Consider the following 17,720-nt stretch of genomic DNA (forward strand, 5'->3'; position numbering starts at 1 on the left):
CTTCGCCTGCTTTCTCTGTGTGTGATTCTCTGATCCTGAAAGCGGCTTTCAGGAGCAATAGAAACCATTTTTAAAAAGGCTGAAAAGCGTCTCTAGGCTGAAATATTTTGCCCTTGCAGGTCAATGCTCTTCTCAAAGAAGTCTGGTTGTAGATTTAACATAAGACATATAACCACACATTTCAACAGACACACACCCTCTCTTTTTGACCTTGGGCAAGCCTTCTTCTAGGCTGATCTATAAATGAGGGAACTAAAGCTCATTTAGCTGTCTCAAAGGGAGGCTTGCAAGGGAAAGTTAGATTAACTTGCAAAGCTCTCTAACGAGGATTACTCGTTTGTGAGAGTACATGCATGAGGCTGAGCCAGCTACCGGGAGGACTTCTAAAGATGCGATACTCCAATTGATCTCAGTGTCGAGGACACCGTAGCAGAGATTTTGCATGACAATTCTCCCCCTTCTAATTACTCTGCTAAGCATAGCCAAAAGCAAAATACAGATCTAGAAAGAGATCCCCAGCTATGCTGAGATAAAAAGCAAACAGAAGATACGTTAACAGTCATAATACTTTATTCTCTTTTTTCATTGTAAACAAACCTTGGTCATTAATAGAGAAGTTCTTTTTAACTGGCAGTACTCAATCCCTTTTTGATGCTCAGAAATTCAAAGCCCCTTGATAATTGCACTATTCGTGACGCAAGGCAGTTAGTTAGTCAGGATCAAAATTCCAGTTCTGCTGGTAAGAGAGAGATCCCTACGATTCCAGGTTAAGAACATCAAATTACAACAAACACTATATAAAGTGCATCAGGTACAGTGCAAAGAGGTCAGGAAGAAAGGCAGGTACGGAACTGACTGGTCTGCATGGCAAACTCCACTCTCTGTGCTCTACACAGCTGGAGGAACTCAAGCAGAAAAGCAGGTATTACAGCCACACAGATCTGGATACCCACAAGCAGTAAAACCTCCTCCCCATAATTAGAGATTTGGAAATGATCAAAGACATGGATAGTGTCATGTTTTAGGACTAGCCTAACAGCTGTAATCTGATGGAAAGCCAGGTCAGTCTGGCCAAGAAAACAAAAGCAGCTTTCATTAGTACTGCTCACTAATGAGATAATGCAAATCTGTGGTCAGGAGATTGTGAAAGCTAAACGTGGTCATTTCTCACTGCTTCACTCCGAGACATTTCTAGCCCTGCTCTAATGAGCAGAGCACCTCCAAGAGAGGTGTTTGTGTCAGTGCGGCACTGCTCAGGAAACACTTCAGGAGATGCACCAAGTCCCTTCCAGTACCATGGAAGTCTGTTCTGTCACGACAGCGGGCTTAGGATAGTGCAAAACTCTTATTTGACAGTCTCAATTATTTTATGTGCTAAAACTATTTACAGTTATATTACACTTCAGAAAACCTGTTGTTTCTTTCGAAGTAAACAACTAAACTTTCTAACAAAAAAGTGAACTAGTTTTCCTACCTCTTGTGCTGAAATACATGTAAACAGCAAACACGAGCTCTTGTGGAGTGCCATCTTTTCTTCTGTTTCTTTTTGAAGGTCCTACTGCTGTCTGCCATTCTTCTGCCCATTTCTCATCTCCCAATCATGGCTGCAGAGAAGCAGCTGCTTTTTTCAGCATCCCTGAACACAGCCATTACACAAAGATTCCTGCTTTTCATAAAACTGAATTAACCTAACACTTCCAGAGCAAAGCGTATCAATATAGTCTATACAGTATGTCCAGTTAATAAAAATTTAGTCTGGTGTTCTATTGTACCTGACAGGGACAGATTATGCTGGTAAGAAACAAACAAATCCCTGTGTGACAGGGATACAGACCGCCTCTTGAATTTTACCACAGCTTGCTCTATCCATATTGTCTGCTATACCTGATGAAAAACTGTGGAATTTTACTGGCAACTGTTCAGTGATAAAGCTGCATCGCAACAATTGATTGGATATTACCATAGCAAAGAAGTACGTGATTTTTCAACTATTTTAAAGGATTATTTTCCCTTTGTACTCCCCTTACAGGATATGCCCTTTGTAACTTCATCCATCTAGTAAGGGCTCAAGTGCCATATGCATGGCACACATCAGACAGTGTGACTGGTAAGGAGAAACCTGCCATGAAGAATCAGTTCCTACCCTGTCAAATGAACTAAAGAAATTGGGCACATTGTACTAGTGTGTGTGTGTGGGGGAAGAGTAGCAATATATATAGATATATATTGTATAATATATATAGCAATATATATTGTATAGAGGCTTAAAAAAAAATCTCTGAATTTCAGTCTTTGTAAAAGATGATCTCTTCAATCTTGAAAAAGTTTACAGGAAACCCATAATCACAAAAAGTTTTATACTCTAGGCTACATTGAGTTGATGAGATTTTTCTGTCCTCTCTATATAGATTTTCTGGATTAAAAATAAAAAAAACATGAAGTTCAGTGCCTTTAAAAATAAAATCAATGAAAAAAAACCCCAAAACCCACCAACAAAACCAACCCCAAACCAGAAACAGATGTGCTCTCTTCCATACACCTAAGTTCTTGCTTGTTCAGTTCGAAACTGCCCCTCCCCCCGCCCCCCATCAAAGAGATAGCCAAAAAACACCCTGAGGTAGTGACTGTTTGTCAAAATACAGGACTGGCACTTGTAATTTAGTTCCCTTCCTTTCACCAGAGGACCATTAGCAGCATCCATTTGCCACCAACATCAGTCAAGAGACTTCCATTTTACCAAGAGATTGCTGAACCACACACCTTGAAGCTGTCTTGAAGCCTTCCCCTTCTGTATGATGGTGAATGTCAATTACTTATTACTTCCTGGTGCCCTGGGGAAGCCGATTTCTCATTTTGGGCTGATGCACTGAGAGCCACTGGGCACAGATGGACTTCACAACGTCATCTCCGCTGTTCTCAGCCAGCTGTCGCACATGCTGGACTAGCTGCACTGCTCGGGTCTTCTCCTGTCTCACCGAGACTAGATAGGCAGAACGCAACTTGTTGCACATCACGTAGGCCTGGATCTGAAGCAGAAGAGGCAGTCAGAACTTAGAAAGCTGTAGTAAATTAACAGGACAAGCTTAAGCAAGGATTCCCTGGAAATACCTAGTTCAGAAGCATGTTGTACAAGGTAGTAGCAGCATATTATGAAGCAGAGTATGGCATGGAGCAGATTCCAACGTAAAAGATGGATAGACAGCTGTATTTTATTAAGTTTGTCTCTTGTGGAAACTCTGTTACTGTATCACCATGAAATTACCATCAGGAATCCTATCTTGTGCATTACTTTACCATATCCTCATAGCAAAGAGTCTAAACCAGTCATTTTCTTCCATTGCTGATTCTAGAACAGCTCACATCTTGCAGTGATAGATCTTACATAATGGCAGAATGAAAAGCCCATTTTTCAGTCTACATACAACAGTGAGTTTGTCAGTTGGAGCAGGACAGAGGACAGTCACAAATCTTAAGATTTTATTCCCAGCTATGCCACTCAGGATCTACAACAATCCACAAATGCTGAGCCACAGTCTCTTCATCTATAAACATGCATCTACAGTTCGCATATTTATCTGTGACTCTCCAGGGGCTTGGCCGGCTGGTATGAAAGCTAACAAAGAAACCAAGTAGTTTAGGCCTCGCTTCCTCGAAGAAAAAAAGTATAGCAGAATTGGAGAAGTTTTATCATTTAACTCTTGATCACAACAGAAACAGTATAATCCTGAAACAATAAGCTGAAAAGGTCATCTTGGAGGTATGTTGATCCTCATTAGCTGTCTGCCATTGCTGGAAACTTACATGCACCTACGTGAAAAGTTGGATAACAAAACTAACAAACCCACTAATGCGCCTCTCTGACATACTTTTCCTCCCACTATAACAAATGCCTAGCCCTCACTCTGAAGACTGTCAAGGAACTAACAGGGATAACATCAATCGGTACCTTCATGTCACAGCTCTACAGTCACAGACACCACAGCCTTGAGGAATTCACTGTGATTTCTACACTCTAGGAAGTGGCCTTCAAAACTTTGGCTTGAGTGAGGATGAGAGAGAAGATGGTGAAGGAGAGCACATAGCCTGCAGACCAAGGCTGGGCTGTTTAGCTCTTGCTAAAGGAGTTCCTCTACTGTACTTTTACTTACCTTGTTTTCATCACTGTCCATATCCTGAATCAGATTATCGAGATCCTGTATCCAAAGAAGGGAAAAGGAGTTCACATTTAGAGTGACTATAGTTTGCACACCTTTACTCCATCAGGGACCAAAGCCCTGCAATAGAGGAAGGGATGCTGAGATCACAGCTAGACAGTTACATCGTCCCAACTGCAAGTCCTGTAGATGTAGAAAACACAAAGCCCAATTCTTCCCTTTACCACAGCTTCTCCTGCCTGCCATGTCTGTGGGGTATCCCTAGAGAATGCTATGAGCCTGGGAGTCCCCCACAGACATGGCTCGTGTTGCAGGAAATGAATTTGTAGGTTCTCTGCACCCCAGCAGAAGTCGGCCCCTTCACTGGGATGGAAAAGACACTGCAATAGGCAAAAGGAATCTTACAGTTGTTTCCTATGGAGGCAGGAGGTTTCTGCCTCCACACATACTCTGTGTTAGCTAGGGAAGCCTCACTGAAGGGAACACCTCCCACCCCAATCAGGAGCATTTGGCAGGATTCTGTGGAGCAAAGGTTCTTTCCCCATCATGGGTACTTCTTTGGGAAGTGTAGGGTAGGAGCATGCTACAGCTACTTATCACTTCCTCTCAGAGTAACTTGCATAAGGCAAACCACACACTCCCACCTTTAAACAATGCACGCAGTACAGAGCCAGAAGATAGGAAGGACTTACTAAAAGAGCAGCACAGGCACCACAGGATGGTTTCCCTGTAGCCTGTATTGTACATACCCATTTTACTTCAAAAGGGACACAAGGCCGGATAGAATTACCTCAGCAGGAATGTTCTTGAACTCATTTAGACAGTTTAGGATAATGTTATCCCCATCATTTTTTGCTGCAACTCCAGACTCATTGACACACTTGAGGAGCTGCCGGATCTCACTGTACTTCTGCTGCTTCACCAGCTGCTTGGCCACTTTGCTGTACACTTCTGTAGCCTCCAGCTGGAAGTCCTAGAGGTAGTTGGAACATCGAAGCAACATGTTAAATGTTCTCAGCAGGTTTTCTCACAGGGAGTCTCTACAACTGAGACAATCTCTCCTAAGGACAAAACACCGTGCTCCAAAAGTCAAAGCTGTTTTGGAGGCCTCTGATTTTCCAGTCACCGCTGCTCAGGGCTGGCTTAAAGGTTTTCTATAATTAGACAGGTAAAACTCAATTTTGCTCAAGAACAAGAGCACCGTTACCGCCTCCTTTTCAGGGGTGGCAAAAAAAATCAGTTTTATTTCTTCTGGCAAAAGATCTTTCCTAGGTCCCTACCCACCTCTCCCTCACTTAGCAAGCTCCCACTATATTCCTCCAGCCACCCCACCAGCAGCCACCCTTTGTGTACCCCAAGAAACAGGAGGCAACTGACCATCACACACCTCCCATATGAAGGAAGAGATGATAAAAGCTGCAGGCTGATCCTGCCATGAGTAAGGCAAGAAAAGAAAAAAAAAAAGGAAGGAAACGGAAGTGATGCTAGGCAGCTGGACTCACTGCTCCATGTTTACTGGGGGTTAGTGACTGCTGGTGCTGCTAAGAAGTGCTGTTTTTCTAAGGCTCTCCATCTCACTACAAAGAGGCGTTCTGCCTTGTACGTCCTGACCTGAAAGAGGGAGCAGGGCCTGCCATATCCACAAACACTGTTTCAGTGTGCCACCTCTGTCCAGAAGTGGCCCTGATATACCCTCTGTCCCAGACAGGAGGCAACTGCAAACTGCACTGCTTGGAGCAGTACCTTTTAGCAGCTCCTAATATATCAATGAGAAACACACAGAAAAGTTTGGAGGCTCATGTGCTATGCTGACTGACAAGCGCCTCAACTTCTACCCAGACATGAGGAAGGAGAGGTCCCCAGAGAGAGTCTCCAGTTAATTAGCTTTGCTCTCCCAGCCAGGAGAATAGTACAGAGATAGCCCTGGCCTTAGTTATTCACTATGTCTTTGCATGGCTATCATGAACTGAAGAGAGCTACCAAGTCAGAGCTCTCTGCTCACATCTGTGATTGTGGTTTGCCAGAGTTAAGTGACTGAACAAGGTACACAGCGAAGGAAAAGCTGTACTTAATTCCTTTGTAGGAACCAATTAGTTTGGAAGTGTCCTGCTGAAGCAGCATCTTCATTTCCTTACCAATGCTCCTCCAAATACACAGACATTTAAGACTTGAACTAGTGACTTTTCTTGCAAGAGGTTTTCCTTTTTGGGGATTAAAAGACATCTCGCAAAAAAGTCTTCTGCTTAAACAATTGCTGCTTGCAGGATTTTCTTTTGTAATAATAATGCTTGTTTTATCAAGTTTTTCCATACCTGAAGGACTCTAAAAGCAATCCCAAACCCCTCCTCAATGTTTTTGCCTTCCAACATGACCTGGAAAGAGAGGCACATACAAGTTTGAGGATGCACATTCCTTTTTCCTTACATACAGTTAAATAATAACGCATTTCCAGATTTTGCCCAGAGGCCAAAACACAGTGCATTACTTCAACAAAAACCAGCACCATCCCAACAAGTAAAGCAAATATGGGGTCTATTGTCACACACTGATTCCCTGTGGGACATTGGGCAACTTACAGATGGAGCTGAGCTGAAGTTAAGAAGGGTTAGAATAATAGCAATATTTGTCTTGTTTCAAAACACAATAGGATGCATAGCCAAATGGCACATTACTATTTGGATTTGGGATCCTCTGCCTCTGAAAGTTTGAACTTTGAGGAGAGGAGCTCCAGGTTCTCAGGTGTTCTCTGCTACTTGGAGGAAAAACATGAATTTTTCATAAACAGTAGGTTGCATATATGCACAAATAACCTGCCCATAATAAGTACCAGAGGCTGCTCCAACCATCAAGTGTTTCAACCTATATGTCAAGAGTATTGCTGATGATAAATAGTGTTTGAAATAGCCGTAAGTACCTTGCAAGCAACATCCATTTTCATGGTATTGTTTCCAAAGAGTGTGGGCAAGGAGGAACCTGTCATTTGAGCGGTTCCTGAGCTCTCACATCGATGCAGGAACTTTGTTACTTCCATCTGCAGATCAACTGTATTGATGTGCCTAGATAGGGGAAAAAAAAAAAATCTCACTTTATTTTGAAATAGAGAAAGTGTCAATTATTATTTGTGCGAACTTGCTACTTGAACACATTTCAAAATATGACATATTTCCAAATGATAATTATTTTCATTACTTTTTGACTTTGTCTTTTGTATAGCCAGGTCTGCAGCAATAAGATACTTTTCAGACCTGTGCACTCAACATGCATCCCAACCTGAAGGTGAGCAGTTGTTCACATTATTTCAAAGAAGTGAGCCAGAGAATCTGGATCCCAAATAAATATCTGCTCCCTCTTTCCCACCTCATCACATACACTCCCCCCCACCTTTAAGTTAAGAGTCGAGCCTAAAAAAAAAAAGAAAGAAAAAGTCCCTAAGGAAACCACGACATAAAAGCGCAAGAACAAGAGAGATCTGGCTAAATTTACACTTCAGCTTTTGAATGCAGGGATTCAGTTATGTCTGGCACCTATAACTTGTACATAGTTAAATGTTGTGAGTTAACCCCGGTAGGCAGCTAAGTACCACAAAGCTGCTTGCTTTGTGGAGAGGAAAGGGAGAGTAAAAGCAAGAAAACTCGTGGATTGATATATAGCTCTATGCACTGTAGGGTTTTTTTGGTTTTTTTTTTTGTTTTGTTTTTTTGTTTTTTTTAAATTAAAGGAAGGTAGATGACACATAGACTGATATTTTTAGTAGAAACAATTGCTCATCTCCTGGGTTGGGTTGTTGGGGAAAAGGTAATGGGAATCCTATACTTGCATCTACATCGAAGTCAGAGTTGGGTCAGGGACAGCTAGCATCTTTTAGCTACAGCCAACTTAAACACAACCACTGGCGGTGGGGAAGACAAAAGCCTGAATTTCCCCTTTCCTATAACTTAGCTTCTTGTTTATAGATACCTCGACACATCTGTAGCAGACATTTTCTTCCGAAAAGTGAATGCCATTTTTTTCCTTCCTGAACTTCTGGAGACCTCCTGCAGGTAGACTTTGAGATGGTCCTTGATCTTTAGAAGCCACGTCTGTTTGCCTCCCAGTTCAGTGTAAGACTTTGCTCCATGAGTGAAAAATCTAATGCAGGTCATGGCAGCACGAACGTGATCCTAGAAGAAATACACTGAACACTAAGATGGACCAAAGTACACTACCTTCACTAATCCTTGTCTGCACTAAAGTGCTCACATAAAGCACACAATGCTTTACGTTCTTTAAAGGAATAGTTAAGCTACTGCAATGTGCCACATCCATGACAAACACATAGCAGGTCAGCTTCAGTCAGGCTCAGGCCTTCCTATCTGTTTTTTAGGACTGGAAAGTAGCAAAAATATAGTTGTCCACCATGCAGATTTACACCACAGTAAATAACCAAAAAGTCTGACAGTATTCAACATTTCACTGAAAGATACGGCACTGATCCTCATCTTACCTTCATGAACTGTTGCAGCTCATACAGAATATGGTAGTAGTTCTTTCTCTGCAAGTATTTGCAGGCTGCAATCAAGTAGACTCCCCAGCTCTCCAATCCTGGATCAATGATTTCCAGCAAGTTCTCCAACATATGTAGTTTTCCACTTTCATAACTTGGAACGAAGATCCCTTCAATGAACACTTCCGATGGGGATTCCTACACAAACATCAGAAAGGTAGCTTGAAGCAAAGCCACTGTGGCTTACTGATTTTCCTTATATAACATAAAGGAGTATTAAGTGAGAGAGATCATAAAATTAATAAATAATTTAGGTTGGAAGGGATCTCTGGAGGTCACTTGGTTCAAACCCCCACTCAAAGAATGGCTTCCAAGTTAGGTCACACTGCTCTGGGCCTGTCCAGTCAAGTTCTGAACATGATCAAAGTAGGGTGATTCAACAGCCTCTCTGGGCTCCTGATCCCATGTCTAAACATCCTCACTGCAAAAAAAAAAAACAAAACAGAAAAAACCCAAAACCAACCAAACAAAAAAAACAAAAAACAAAACCCCAAAAAAACTTTTCCTTATATCCAGTTGGAATTTCCCTTGCTCCAAATTGTGCCTGCTGGCTCTTCCCCTTTTACTGTGCACATATGAGATAAGCCTGGCTCTATCTTCCCTATAATCACCCACTTGGTAGCTGAAAACAGCACATAGATCTCCTTTTGTCTTCTCTTCCTCAAGCTGGAAAAACCTAGCTCCGTCACTCTCTGCATATATCACGTGCTTCAGGCCCGTGATCACTTTGGTGGCCTTCCACTAGACTTGTTCCTATCTGAAAATGTCTTACATTGTACTAGGGAACACAAAACTGGGCACAGTAGTTCAGATGAAACCTCACAAATAGTGAGCTGAGGGGGATATTTACTTCCATCAACCTCCTGACTATGATCTCGCAAATGCAGCCTCACATACTAATGTTACTATGGAAAGAAGCATGTGTGACAGCATGGCCTGCATAAACGTTTTAAAGACATGATATGGATTTTTTTTTTTACTTTTTAAATCTCGCAGTAAGATCCAAGCTACAAAGCCTGTCCACATAAAATGGTTCTAAAAAAAAAAAAAAAAAAAAAACAACTGCAAGATGTTTCATTAGAATCCTAGTACCTTACAGCTTTAAGGTAACAAACCTTCCTCTCTAGTTTGTGTGATCAATACCAAGTCTCCTTGTTCAAAATTCCCTATCAGATTGTGTGTCTGGAGCATTTTCAACATCTGCTACTTGACTAGTGCAATTGTTTCACCAGCACTGCAAAAATATGCAACTTTTCTTTAAAGGCAAATTTAAACTCATATAAAGGACACATCTGAAAAGCAAATTTAACATGCAGATGAGTATGTGAGCTTGGAATGGCTGATGATATAATGAGAAAGAAAAGCTCATAAGATAAATTAATTTTCTATTAATAAGCTCATAAGCAGACCGAAGATAATGGAATTTGGTGTCTCAAGTTGTACATTCTCAGTAAGAATTATTTCAAATAACAATAAATAATCAGTAAATCAAACAAGCACAGAAACTTAAAAAAGAAAAGAAAAGAAAACACCCCACACACTTAGAGCCTTCAGGCTGGTGAGATGTAATGGATTCACATCTCCTTCACACCTCCTAAGAAGCACCCTCAATGAATTAGTGAGAGCCTTGTTAGAATAATTGCTAGGTTTAATTGCAATTTAGCACCAACAGAACTGTTTCTTCCAGACATTCTCAAGCCCTGCTACATTATGCAGCTTTCCTAAGGCAGAACCAGAAACCATTTTTTTGTTTCCCTAGATTTCTGTCCTCTGGGACGTGATCTGTATTCCCTTATATTCCTAACAGTTACAGAAGTGCAAACATGGGTGTCTGATTAAACAAACAATACCAAGAGACAGAGCCACTGTGATACAGACTAAGTGTCTATTGTTATCGGCATGTTGGAATTCAAAATCTTCTTTGTCTTTTCTGAACTGTGTAACAATAGCCCCAGATTTTCAGCTTTGTAGAAAAAAGACAGTGCTGTTGATGCAGGGGCTCTAAAAAAAAAAAAAAAAAAAGAAAAACAAAAAAAGGGGGCACTTTTCTACACTCTAGAAGCCACTCTTTCAACACAATGGGGAAGAGAAGTTATTTTTTCATGTCATTGAATTCCTGTCAGTCACTGGATAGTTCATATAACAACATTTAGGACCTCAGAAAACTCCTGTGCAGAAAAAACACCCAGAATGCTGTATGATGCTCATTACCACCTCAGACTGGCCTTGAAGTCCTCGTAGCTACTTCTCAAATTTCCATTTAGGTGATGGCAAATTAGATTGCTCACCTTATTTAACAAGTGAAGCAGTGCTTCTCTCATACAGTCATGCCTCATGTAAAAGCTTATTATTGCCAGATTAGTGCCATAACTATGTAAATAGAACAAGCACTCTTGATAGTAGCTGTTGTGTTGAATCTTCCCCTCACACATCATCTCCAGAGACAGACTTCTCGTTCTCAGTGTTGCTTCAAGTTCCCTCAACGTGGCAAAGTAATCATCATCCTGCCATTAAAACAGAGAATCAATGATAGCTAATGACTAAAAGGAAAACTTTCTTTTCAATTAGATCTTGTCACCCAGCCCTGAAGCTTTTCTGTTGATGTTTTTGAAACAGATATTGCTTTAGAGGGGTGAGACTCCAGTAATGCTTTTTATGAACACTAGATTGGAACCCTCCTATCAACAGAGGTGATGAATGTCGCTGTAGCTAGCATAGCTGTTTCCAGGGACGGACAGGAGGCTTGTTGATTTAAACACAATTCCACTGTCAACAGCTACTCCAATAACCTAGTTCAAACAGGCTTTTTTATTCTCCTTGAATATGTACTACTAAGACGTCTTTCATCATTATGATTCTGCAGTTACTTAGTACTAAAAGTCATTTTTTGGTACCTAATCAGAACTTCCAGAGCTAATCCCAAACCATGTAACAGTGCTTTTTGACAAGGAAAGAAGAGTGGGATAGCATTTGTAAATTCCCCTTTGAGTTCCTGCAAAGTTATCAGAGTTTCAGCAGAAAAAGGGCATCACAACTTTGTTGGGATTGAGTTTAGTTTCCTCAGACTGTAGTAATAACATGTTAACCAGTACAGTTTTTCCCCTCCACTGAGTATACCCCAAATTATTGTAAAATCCTATGGTCTGGTTCTCAGCCACCAATTCACCGTGAGGAAGCAACTAACAAACATATTTCTCAACAACATTAAGTCTGCAATATGCAATCATGACAAAAGAAGGAAAGAAACCTGACACCTGATACGGTAACATGCATTGCTATAAGATGTCTATTAAAACATCAATACTTGGCTTTGCTATAGCCCTTCAGAGCAGACAGAACAGAAGACTGTTACCGCAATGAGTATGGGCTTCACTGTGGACTCCAGGTACTGTATCACATCCTGGACTAGCCTTGAACCATGGTTCAGCTGGTTTAGATCCACAGGTGGCTTTAAACATCGGTTAAACTTCTCTCTTGCTGAACTTAAATTTCCAGCTTTAAGGCAAGCCATGCCCCAGGCATGCCATGCTCCACTGGGATCCAACCCAGATTTTGTAGAAACCTAAATTAAAAATTGTTTGTTAGTATTGCAACACAGTCCCGGTACAGAAAACAGGAAAACTGGCTTATCACACAGTCTATGATTGTGACCTTTCACTTCCTAAAGCACATTTCCCATTAAAACAAATAAACAAACAAAAACCCCAAAACAAAACAAGAAAAGACATGCTGATTATTTCTGGATTACTGGCATAAAATGTCAACTACCGAAACACTCATGATCTCCAAATGTAGAATTTTTTTTTGTACAAGTTTAAGCAACTATGTATCTGGGAAATTTCAGTTCAGCACTTTTACGATTCATGACATTTTCACATCTGCTTTTCTTATAAAGCAAGTGATTTTTACAGAGTAGAATTCATCAGGTTTGTGGTTTTAAAAAAAAAAAAACCACAACAAAACACAAACAAACAAGCAATAGAAGATGCGTCATGAACTGCCAGGAAATTTTTTCATTTTTCATAACTTTGCTGATCAAATTTATCTCTGATTTTCTTTACTAGACCAGCTGTCCTTAAACATGAACCATTTTTATTCAAATATGTCATCTATTCCTGCTGTTTATTACTCCTTAAAACTCCTAATTCTGTTTGTAGTATCATAATCCCTTTCCTAACAAACTGCAATACCATAAGCAGAGGCTTACAAAATCCTAGGAGCAGGACAGAAGATGATAAACCACATCAGACGAGCTCCGCTACACAGATTTGCCACAATTGCTGATTTCCAAGTAAACACTTGGGAAAGGTGCCTTACTAATACCTGCTGTGGCATTACAGACAAATGAAATCAAACATACAAGCTTCAGATAAGGTCCTGCCACAAAGGATGTCTCAGCCCTTCTACTCGACGCAAGATTCCTCCGTTTAATGACTTTCTTGCAGTTAGTCCATTCCAATTTTAATTGTACTGGGAAACAAGGCCCCTACCCTTCCCTTCAGCAGCCTGCTCCACAGCAGAAGGACTTTTCCTTCTCAGAAATTTTTTTCCAGTGTTCAGAAAATTATTTCTTCCTTATTTAAAAACTTAATTCCACTTTGTAACTGTTTAAATATTGTCCATTTCACACATCACATCCATCTGAACTCAGGAGGGAGAAAAACAAAAGCCACTACAGAAGCATTATTAACACCGACATCCCTCCACTGTCATTACCTCTACAGCTAGCTGATAGTACTCTGCTTCCAGAAGCTGATTTCTTAATCTTGTTACTGCTGCAGGGAGAAGAATCTGATCCAAAGATGGTATTGGACGGTAAGCAGCAGCAACCAAAATATTCAACACATCCACTTTGCTGATGTAGCTAGAAGAAGACAAAGAGGAAACAAATGCATACACTTTCACTATTATCATACACTTAAAGAACTTTATATCAAAGACAACTCTTAGAACAGTGGTTCCTAATCACCAGTGTATCAGGTTTCTCTATCCATCATACTATCCTATTCAGACTATTTTTTATTGTTTGTTTTTGTTTTTTTTTTTCCCCACGTTCAGTGAAACACTGGCAGATACTGATTGCGGACACCAGCTATATGTTACCAAATCAAAATAGTACGTGTGAAATTTATATATTACACCTGCCACCTCAAGCTCTGTAGGACAAAACTTGAGGGAAGTGTAAAATGCTCATTCTCAGGAAGCACAGGTTTAAAATCCTGTATTGAAATATAGATTGAAAGCAGATACACAATATCAGAAGTAGAATATTTACCTCAGTCTTTGTGAATTATTTCTCCCTACTCTGAGAATTTTCTCAGTAATTACTATGTAGTCATATTACTTGAATTTCTACTATTTGAACTCTTACATTATTCTTACATTATGAACTTTTCTTCTTGTTTAAAATCTCCACAGTACAATCACAAAACAACCCTCCCACCCTCCACTCCCCAGTAAAAAAGGATAATGGTCTCGACAATATCTCCATACATCCTAGTGAACATCTGATAAATCACCTGTCACAGAGAGCTAGATCCTGGCTCCTTCCAGCTTTTACAAACATCATTTTGGCACTGAAGAGCAATTGTTTCATGATGTCCATAAGGAGACCAGCATCCAGCTCAGGATTAGTGAGCCCTTGAGACAATTTGCAGCAGTGCTCTATCAGTTGGTGGCCACACACTATGCTGTCACTGTGCAGGCTAAGGATGGCAATACACAAGGAAGAGCTGGGAGCCTGGCAATTCGAGGAAAGACAGACAAACATGGGTATTGAGGTAGTTCTCCAGGGAACTGCTTATATTGGACTCTTTCTCCAGACCTCACCTGTTCATAATAAAATTCACTGCGTACAATTTCATTCTCCTCTTCATTCAGGGAAAAAATCCATTCAAGCTCAGTTGCCTTGGGTATTCGCACCACTGTGGAATATTCATTATTAGAAGTTTCTGCAGCCAAAAAGAAAACACCAGGTAGAATCGTTGTACAAGAAGCAACAAACCTGGCTAAGGACACATAGAATCATAGATTCATAGAATTGTTAAGGTTGGAAAAGACCCTTAAGATCATCGAGTCCAACCGTTAACCTATCACTGCCAAGTCCATCTATACCATGTCCCTAGGCACCACGTCTACCCTTCTTTTAAATACCTCCAGGGATGGAGACTCAACCACTTCCCTGGGCAGCCTGTTCCAATGCCTGACTACCCTTTCAGTGAAGAAGTTTTTCCTAATATCCAACCTAAACTTCCCCTGGCGCAGCTTAAGGCCGTTTCCTCTCATCCTATCACTCGTTACTAGGGAGAAGAGACCGACCCCCACCTCGCTACAACCTCCTTTCAGGTAGTTGTAGAGAGCAATAAGGTCTCCCCTCAGACTCCTCTTCTCCAGACTGAACAACCCCAGCTCCCTCAGCCGCTCCTCATAGGACTTGTGCTCCAGACCCTTCACCAGCTTTGTTGCCCTTCTTTGGACACGCTCCAGCACCTCAATGTCCTTCTTGTAATGAGGGGCCCAAAACTGAACATAGTATTCAAGGTGCGGCCTCACCAGCACCGAGTACAGGGGCACTATCACCTCCCTGGTCCTGCTGGCCACACTATTCCTGATACAAGCCAGGATGCCATTGGCCCTCTCGGCCACCTGAGCACACTGCTGGCTCATGTTCAGGCGGCTGTCAACCAACACCCCCAGGTCCTTTTCTGCCAGGCAGCTCTCCAGCCACTCCTCCCCCAGCCTGTAGCATTGCATGGGGTTGTTGTCATCTGTAATCCTCTCACTGTGCCATTTCCTGCCAGAACCACATGCCCAGCACACAGATTACAGAAAAGCCATTTCTCAGCAGGCTGCCAAATTGTACCTAAACTTACTCTCACTGTTACTAACACCCTGTCACCAAAAACTGGCTCCAGTAACATGTCTTCAACTGATTATCCAACTCTTATCCTGCTGGACATCAAGCACAGCAACCTCCCCTCTTTAGCCTTCCCTCAGGCAAGTTATTAAATATTTCTGTGCAGGAGGGAAGTAGAAATATGAGAACTGTGGGTTACAGCTAAAAAAGGAAACTGAAGAATCAGTTGTAAAAGAAAGGGTAAATTGACTTAACTGCCTGTATCTTCTTTTTAGAATTCAGGTTATTTGAACATATAGTCCCAGCAGCTTTAAGACAAAAGAGTTTTGATGAAATGATTCAAGAAATGTCATTTCTGTGAAAAGTCTTTTTCTTTCCTCCAGATTAAGGAAATTTCTGTTTTGAAATTATTAGCCTAGAACAGCTACAAATCAGATATTGTCTGTCATCTGAGTGCAGCTGAGAATGCACAAGCCCTCTGATGCTCAAGCTTGTGATTGTGGTTCCTGGCAAAAAATCAACGGCCAATCTCACAATGCTAAGAAATGGAGAATAATGCTAATTTGCTACTCTTTCCCCCGATCAACTTCCTCTTCTCCCTGGAAAAACTTAAAATAAAATAAAAAAAAAGTCTCAAAATTCACTGTTCTAGATTTCACAGAAGGACTGTTAAGAGTGTTGAGTAACTCTAAAACTGAGGGGTGAATAAAAAAAGAAAAATGCTATTTCTAAATTGAACTGGAAACTGGAATAATCACAATAAAGCAGGCTTGAAAACATTTGATAAGCCTTCTTCACAGTCTCATCAGATAAGTTAGAAAAGCAGAATAAAATACTTTCCCTCTTAAATCTGAGGACTTCCATACTGTTCATATTCACTCCTACTGAATGAATCATATGGGCCCAGTGATGTGTAGCAATGCTGCAGGCAAAGAGAAAGATCTAACCAGAAGCAGCAGCTCAGAAACTGCATTTCAGCTGTTTCAGTCTTGTAACAAAGGTAGCAGTAAAGCAAAACTTCTGTCAACAAAAAAAAAAAAAAAATTGAAATAACCCATCATACTTAAAGGGGGACAAGTAAGGCAAATTTTGCACCATGTTTCACATGACTGCTGTAAGCACTTCAAATAACTATGTTTTGGTCTGCCAGAATTTCATGTCAGTGTAGGAAAATTTTGCAGAATCACCTCAAACACCAGACTAAGCAACAAACAGTAAATACCTTCTGAGGAAAAATGGCAGACAAAAAGAAAAAGTCAACTAAATTTTGTTATTATTCCTGAAGTGTTATGATATTAGATGTGGAAACTGAGGCACCGAAGAGAAATTACTAGTCCATATTCACACAGTCAGCAAAGGAGACGGAACTCAGGACACAACCAGACCCATGAGATGGGCCTCATCCTGTGCTATCCCCAGCCAGCATGGGGTATCAAACACCACAGCGCACTGCAGTGGTATTCAGAGTTGTACTGTCATGGTTTGTAAAAAGAGGATCACTCAGCACAGCTCTGTAGTGGGCTAATTAATTCCTACTCATACCACAGCCTTTCACTGACTTGTTTCTAGTATGCAAAGTGCGTTCTCCAACTGTTGTTTTTCAGTTCCTTCCTTTAATCCCCATCCAGCACATTCAATATGGGCTCAGACATCTCTTCTAAATCTCAATTTCCATTCACAGAAGTTTGGAATGCTCAATTTCAGCCTGCACATGCAAAAACCATCACTGATATTTTGTAACTTAAGTTTTGATCACCCTTCAGCTGCAACTAGATGTATCAGCTTCCTATCTCTAACTCTGCTGCTAATCAGGCACTTAAAAAAAAAAAATTGAAGTTTAACATTACTCCATTCCTTACCTTCCACTTGGTTCTGATCTTCTTTCCTGCTGTAATAAAATGACAGAAAAACATCATGCCTACTCCAGCAGACTAGGGAAAACATACTTTTAAAAGAGAGATCAATATGGCTAGCCTTTCCAGAACACTGTCTTGTAAAAATCTAACATTTCTCCCTCCCTGTCCTCTCTGACCCATTGCCCTGCCCCTACCCACTAAGTAACTAGTTCTTATAACCTTCTGTAAGAATAGTACTGTTGCACACATCATAAAAAAGCAGGTACTGAGACCAAGAACTGCCCAATATCAGAATATGTCAGAGCTAAAAT

General features: G+C 40.9%; 1 protein-coding gene across 12 annotated transcripts in view; it reads right to left on the reverse strand.

Annotated features, from left to right (window-relative positions):
* Positions 1-548: 548 nt before the first annotated feature.
* The window catches only part of ZFYVE26 (zinc finger FYVE-type containing 26), a 52,096-nt gene continuing 34,924 nt past the window's right edge, over positions 549-17,720 (reverse strand). For 6 of the 12 annotated variants that reach the window (XM_087746534.1, XM_087746536.1, XM_087746532.1 and 3 more), the window contains 13 exons: positions 17,413-17,441; positions 14,527-14,648; positions 14,217-14,437; positions 13,414-13,561; positions 12,050-12,259; positions 10,986-11,201; positions 8,638-8,835; positions 8,112-8,314; positions 7,069-7,210; positions 6,467-6,526; positions 4,945-5,127; positions 4,149-4,193; positions 549-3,026 (listed from right to left, as the gene is read on the reverse strand). In XM_087746534.1, coding sequence (XP_087602660.1) covers positions 2,817-3,026; positions 4,149-4,193; positions 4,945-5,127; positions 6,467-6,526; positions 7,069-7,210; positions 8,112-8,314; positions 8,638-8,835; positions 10,986-11,201; positions 12,050-12,259; positions 13,414-13,561; positions 14,217-14,437; positions 14,527-14,648; positions 17,413-17,441 — 1,987 coding nt within the window. In that variant the 3' untranslated portion in view covers positions 549-2,816. Of the gene's footprint in view, positions 3,027-4,148; positions 4,275-4,944; positions 5,128-6,466; positions 6,527-7,068; positions 7,211-8,111; positions 8,315-8,637; positions 8,836-10,985; positions 11,202-12,049; positions 12,260-13,413; positions 13,562-14,216; positions 14,438-14,526; positions 14,649-17,412; positions 17,442-17,720 lie in introns of those variants that run through there. The other 6 variants (XM_087746541.1, XM_087746535.1, XR_015702023.1 and 3 more) reach the window with 5 other exon arrangements.

This window comes from Nipponia nippon, unplaced genomic scaffold (genome assembly GCF_047370975.1).
Source record: "Nipponia nippon isolate SJK-2023a ecotype South Korea unplaced genomic scaffold, ASM4737097v1 scaffold_10, whole genome shotgun sequence".
In the NCBI taxonomy this organism is placed as follows: Eukaryota; Metazoa; Chordata; class Aves; order Pelecaniformes; family Threskiornithidae; genus Nipponia; species Nipponia nippon.